We start from the raw sequence: 6,801 nt of genomic DNA, 5'->3' as shown, positions 1-6,801 counted from the left end.
CAGCAGGAAAAGAGACAACACTCTACAAAATAGAATTGGAAGCTTATTTAAAAGGGACAGTATCATTATTCTTAAAAATATACTAACCAGAACTGTCTTCCTGAGGCATCATCAATGGCAGCTTGTACCCTAAACTGGTATATTTAAAGCCCTTATTATATTCTTTTTATTGAGATCTAGCTGCAAACATCCTCATTTTGTGAGGCCAAGTCAGAGTGTACATATGACTAGTTCACCGCTATTTTCAACTTAGACAAGCTCAACGACGGTTTTTGCTCACTTACTCTGGAGATGGTCAAGGGCATGTTGAAGTCCTTGCCCCCTTGCAGTCGGAAACCCCATGGTCCAGGTCCATTCAGAGTCACGCTGTAAGCCATTTTGTACCTCTTTCACAAGTCAACCAGAAGACACAGGAGAACAGAAGGATGGGCTAGACAGAGAAAGCATGAAAAAACAGAATGAAAAAAGGGAAGAGTTTTATATAACGAAAGCAATTCTCTTTCTGCCTTGCCTGTTCAGTCGTGCCGGGATATCACCTAAGAATAGATGGGAGCTATAATGCAGATGCTGATATCCCAGCTGAGTAGGGCCCATAAAAGGTTTGTAACCAGACACCTACTATGCAAAGACTTCATGACTCAGAGGTCTAATATAGCCCCCAGGGAAGGGGACAGATCTTTCTAGGCTTCTCAAGCCCCTCTTCATGCGCAGTTACTTTGTGGGCAAAACACATTTTGTAATAAAACAAGCAAACAAAATCCCACGCTAAAATCCTAACCTGTTAACAACTACATAGCCATTCGCAACTTCTGCTTCAGAACATACGTTTATTGCACTATGATATATAATGTACTACAAACAAGTTCTTTTTACATAGATTTTTCCATATGTAGCAGGAAAGGCACTAAAAAAAGTGTTTACCTTCTTTTGCATTGGTTTGTTAAACTGAAAAAAAGTGTATACTACATGCATTTAGCATCACAAAAAAGCCCCACAACTTCAGGTTTGGCTCCTGGTTCCATAGCCCTTGCTTTCTCCAGGGAAAATTAAAATTTATTCTCTTTGAATGCAGATAGAAGTATTATGGGTTATTTCTAATCAGCCTTTAATTTTCCTGGCAACAGCACAGTTTCACTACATACCTGTCTCATTATTTCAATACAAGTCTTCTACAGGCACGACAGTTAAGTGGAAGGCTAAGAACACAAATAGCTAGCTAACTACTTCCTTAATTCATTCCTTGATTTTTCGTAGTTTATATTCCAGTTGTTAGGTGTTCCATAAAACTTGATAACCCTTGTTCAGTAGTGCTGGATAGCATTTCTGCCTTAGATTGGGAATAGCTTAAATACAGAGAACAAGAAGGAAGGGGAGAAGCTGTTGGCAGAACTACAGATATAAACAAAAAGCTTCTGCTCTCAGGATAAAGCTACAAACATTAAATATCGCTCACCCCTTTCAAGTCATTAATCTGTGCAGGACCTCCAAAACCCCTCCACTGTATCTCCACAGCATCCCTGCCTTTACCCTCCAGTTACAAAGAAATTCCCATTACATTAAGGAGGAGTGAGGGGAAAGCATGGGTTTTACTCTGATAATCAAAGACAACCAAAACCACATAATGCACTACAGTGAAGTAGCTTAGTGTGAATGCTGATAATAGGTCACCCTGCTCATGCATCTACCTTAAAATGCAACAGAAAAACCGATGGTGAAACAGCAGAGAGCAAATGCTACCAGGGCCTCCGCCTTTATCTGAGGAGATGGTCAATAATTTTTCAAAACCATGAGACAATAGGAGCGTTTGTTTTGCGTATCCACAGTGGCAAAAAAGTCATTTGTACAAGGGAATAATTATGCTCTACATAGACACTAGACTAAACCACATAACCGTATTTTTCAGTCAGAGGTCCAAATTAAACCACAGCAGTTCACAGAGATTTGAGTGAAAGTTGCCCTCAGAGAGTAGAACTGGCCCAAATCAAAATCAGTGCAGATCGCAACACACAGCTTGAAAAGAAAATGGGTTTCTGATGTCTCACAAATGCCTCAAGGGCACATTTACATTAACAGCCTTTGGAACTGCCCTATATGAGGCCACAGCCGGTGATGTTTGGATGATTACTTTGAGGGGAGACAAAACTAACTTGTTGCACTTCAGACAGTAGAGGTTTTAGGCTTGCCAGTTTATCCAGTAGGTCTCTTTATAAATGCTGGTACTGGATTTATTTATTTATTTTTAAAAATGCACACACAAAAGATTGAAGGTAAATTCCTATTACACTATACCTTTCCTTTTCCTAGGAATTCACTGTTGGTTATAGTGCCCTTCCTTGGCTCCATTTCAAGAGTTCAGGAGAATGGAATAAAAACAGGAGTAAGATAAACATGGCAAGTCATTGCTTCACTAGTAAAGATAGTATCAGAGAAAAAAAAGTATTAGAAGAGAAGTTACATTTTTATGGACTGTGAATTCTGTGCATGTTACCTTCCTATACTTACATCTTCAGTAATGTGTGTTTAAAATTAAAAAAAAAAAAAGAAAAAAAAAAAGGCAGGGGGCAAAACCCAGAACAGACTATAACTGCACAGACATCAAGCTGAGCAGAGCTAAGCATTAAGAAAAAGGGATGCTGCTTAATCAAACACTATGTACTTCTATCCTACTTTCACATGTGTAACATGCCATTTGCTTATCAGTTTAGGACAACTGAAAGGGCCTGTGAGATCCTTCAGGCTGGGTGGTGTGCTAGGAAACTAGAGTGGTAATCTCATTAAGGGCACTGTCATTTGAATGAAATGTTAAACTGAGGTCACTTGTTCCTACTCCTTTGATTTCTGCCTGTGTCTGCATGAATGTTCAGCATAGCTTGGCACTTTTAAAAAGAAAGTGTAGAGGATATGCCAGTGTCCTGGCCAACATTCCCTTTCAACACTACAGGACCACAGCTCTTTCATGCACCTGTGCTATCACTACCAGGTGCATTTTGGAGTAAAAATATTCCACAGTTTTCTTTCTCCCAGATTAAGTCTTTTCTCTCCTGTGTTTGTTTCCCCCCTGCCCGCCTGGAGAAGGCTCTGTGCCTGATAATGAAGCGCAAAAGGTAAAGAAGCTCATGCTGTAGTCATAGCTTCATTTTTTGGGACACTCAGCACAGGTCTCACTTGTCTTCTACAGACTTTTAATACAAGCAGCCTCTAAATAAGAAAGCTGGTGACCCACCCAGATGACTATTTGAACTCTAGCCTGTTTTCAAAGTGAGAGACACAGGTGTTCTCACCATGTCAAACATCTGGAGCAAACCCAGGAACTGGATTGGTGCAGCAGGTACAGTGCTGTCACTGCTACCAGCACAAATCCCAGCAAAACCTTCTGAGAAACCTGAGGATGAAATAAACTGCGCGTACATAATAGACAATCCCGTTGTTTTCAGAAGCTTGTGATGTTTAGATTAGGTTCTAGCTGCTTTACGTAACTTCCTGTTAGATTGTTCCAAAAAATCATTTTTTGTTTGCTCAAATAACAGTATTTTGTTTCTCTTGGTGTTCCTTCTTCCCTACATTCTCCAGCTATGTCAAAAATCTATGATTTGCTTACAGTTCCATCCCTTCAGACAGAAGCTATGCTGAGTCAGATGAGGTCACTGGTGTAAGGAGGGACATTTAAAGAAAAAAAACATATTCCAGGAGCAGGGTGACATTTTCTCTAGAGAGATCAAACAAGAGAATTGTCCAGAGCTCACCAGGTGCCTCCAGAGCTGTCCCCAGCTGACTGATGGGAACAGTTGTGAGGAAGCTGGATGGGTACCAGGCTCTGTGGGCTCTGCAGCGGAGGGGAGTGCTGCCACCTCCAGCAAATGCCTGGGAGCCCGAGCAGAGCCCTGCTCCCACAACTCCGTCAGAGGAATTACGCTAGCGGAAACAATTCACCTATGCTAGGAGACGATGTTGTAGTACAGTGAACTGACTTTAGGAAAGCTACAACCACATGCTTGGGAGTGCATAGTCATTAAGTGTCAACGTTAAATTAAGATGGAAGGAAACAAGTAATGGAAATTCCAATTGTTCAAGTTGCTACTACTTCATTAAGCTGGCCACATTACTCATCGGTTATATTTTAGCTGCAGTGATAGATGTGCTCATAGAAGAGCCTTGAATTACTGTTACTGCAGCAACAAGGTTGCCTCATTAAGCATTTCAGAAGTAGATAGCTCGAAAGTTTGGCTTCTGATCTGCAATAGACTATGCATGTTTGGCGTATAAAAGACACATGCAAGGTCATGGTTTCAACAACCTTTTGCGTTTTTCTTTCGGCAAGTGAAAGACTTGCCCAATAGAGGAATAAACTATCATTTCTTCTTTGACTAAAAGATCTCCAACAAGCTGGATAGACATTCCTTTAAAAAAAAAAAAAAAGAATCAGACACAAATACTGGCTGCCTTTGTTTCAGTCTCCCTCATCTGAGGGAGTGGTAGTACGAGTACGCAGCTTTATGACAAACATGGATTCCTGCACTGTCCCCAGTAAGATTATCTATACTCTTTCAGAGAGAGCGGAAAGGCGAGGAAGATGGATCAGGAGTGTGTGAAGAAACTATTCACCTAGATGCATGCATGAAGAAAACCCAAGCTTTGAACCAGATGTCTCATATAAGCAATTGTAGAGTTTTCCAAAATTTTGAATTAACCCAACGTTAATTATATTCCATGTGGAATAATGAGGAAACAACAGCTGTGTTTGGGGACTGATCTTCATTGCAATCCACAGCACAAAATAGCACATACTTACTATATGGTAGCTAATCAGTGCTAAAGAATTTGAAACAGACACATTAGAGATGTAAAAGCTTTCTAGCTCTGAATTCCTACCTTGCCAACGTCAAATTGAATATAAAAGTAATTACCAGAGCCAAGATTTTCCCACAAGTTCAGCACAAGTTCAATATCACTTCCAAAGCAAGCCTATTCTACAATGCAAAAGAGCTCATTGCTGTCTCCTTTCCTTCACTGCTGAGCTCTGAACTAAGTTGAGCTAATCCTACTTGTACTTCCACACACAGTTTTGTTTCACCCATTTAATCAAAATCCTTCAATTCTCATAGAACTTTGTATTTCTGAGTTCCTCATAGTCCCTTTTTTCAAGTTGTCCCTAAGTCTGGTATTTTGATCTTTCTTAAGCAGCTAAATTTTCTATCACACTTGGTTTCACCAAATTCTGCTTTGTCTATACCTTTCTAGTAATGTGGTTTGTGGGTCCCAACAGAATATAGTGTTGCTGGGGAGATATGCTAGAGCAATATAATGATGGAATATTATCTCCCTTCTCCATAATACAATGCCTTCGGAAACGCAGCTCAGACTGCTTCCTGTTTGGCAGTTTGCTGCTGCCAGTATCAACTTACCAATTAATCAAATTTGCTGTTTACCCTCACCTCTACATCCTTCGCCATGACTACTTCCACCATTACAGAAGAATGACATTTCATACTTTTTTTCCCTGCTACATGCCCTTTTTTTTTTTCCTGCCACAACCTCTTTTCACTACCTGGATATACACTATAGCATAGTGAGACCCGATCTTTAAAAGGTTTGAAGATTTTTGGTAACTATGTTAAACTGGAAACCATACATGTAGAGAGACGAGGCTACAGAGGGAAGAGATACCTGTACAGACTGTTTACAAAGACTTTGCCCCGTATTACAAAAAGATTTAAGTGTATGTTATTAAGTTCTCACCTTACCAGTATTTCAATCATTGTTTTTAAAGGCACCCACTACAGCATGTAATACTTAACACTTCTATGGTGCCTACCTTGCCAAGATATCAAATTTATTTTTTTTAAGGTACAGAACACCTAAACACCTGTTGTTGTTACCATGTCCTTTTTGCATATGTAGCCATAGCACTTAGGTTACTAGCTTTAGGTCACAAAACGAGTCAACAGCAGCAACTGGGATTAAAATGCAGGGCTCAATTTCTAATACAGGTACTTGAACCAGAAAAAGAAGGTTGCAAAATGCATTGCTGTTCTGTTTTTATTGTTCTTCCCCAGCTCTGGGGTGAAACCAGGGAAGTTTATAGCAACTCTGTGACTACTGTAATTTGTGCCTTGCTGCAGGGGATCCTAATTGACTGTTTTTGGCTTACAGGAGAAAACAGCAAAAGAAAAAAACCCAAACGAAGCCAAACACACAGACACACACATAAACATGGCTAAAGAGGCTACGTGCAGATCACTCTGAGCTTCACACAGACCAGGGACTGAGCCATGACATCGGTGTCACAGGACCTCTGCGGTGTTGGCTTGCCTCCAGAGAGCCTGAGGTCTGGCACAGCGCAATGAACGTACAACAAGGCTTACAAGAGGGATCCTGTGCTGTCAGCGTAATTAGTCCATCGCACAGAGTCCTCAAGGCTCAGCGGGACCTATGCACCAGGATGCAAGATTTAATCCTAAATTGAGCTGACTCCCAGAAGTTAGATTTCAGCCAAATCACTCACCTACTCGTTTCTGCCTTCCCAGCAAAGGCTTTAGTGGGTAATATTTTCCACTGGAGAAACTCTTTAAACCTGCAGGGACACTTTTAAAGACGGCAAGTGGCTCCCACCCTACAGCCGCCTTTGGCCAGCACAGCGCCAGCCTTTTCCTACCCCTTAGGCTTCCTGCGAGCCGCTTAACCGGAGAGCACCTGCAGCCCGCTTTCCCTGCGCGGACGTGGGCCGCGGGAGGCTGCGGGGCTCGGGCAGCCCTCACGCTGCGTGACAGAGCTCGTCCCCGCGCTCTGGCGCCGGCGCCGCTC

At 41.6% G+C, this 6,801-nt stretch overlaps 1 protein-coding gene across 1 annotated transcript in view; it reads right to left on the bottom strand.

The window, feature by feature from the left end:
* Nucleotides 1-411, bottom strand: part of LDB3 (LIM domain binding 3) — a 116,825-nt gene extending 116,414 nt beyond the window's left edge. Inside the window, exon 1 of the mRNA XM_010285230.1 lies at nucleotides 285-411. Coding sequence (XP_010283532.1) covers nucleotides 285-377 — 93 coding nt within the window. The 5' untranslated portion in view covers nucleotides 378-411. The remainder of the gene's footprint in view (nucleotides 1-284) is intronic.
* Nucleotides 412-6,801: the final 6,390 nt, after the last annotated feature.

This window comes from Phaethon lepturus, unplaced genomic scaffold (genome assembly GCF_000687285.1).
Source record: "Phaethon lepturus isolate BGI_N335 unplaced genomic scaffold, ASM68728v1 scaffold38000, whole genome shotgun sequence".
Lineage (NCBI taxonomy): Eukaryota > Metazoa > Chordata > Aves > Phaethontiformes > Phaethontidae > Phaethon > Phaethon lepturus.
The sequence above is the reverse complement of the archived record's forward strand: the minus strand, read 5'-3'. Positions and strand labels throughout refer to the sequence as shown.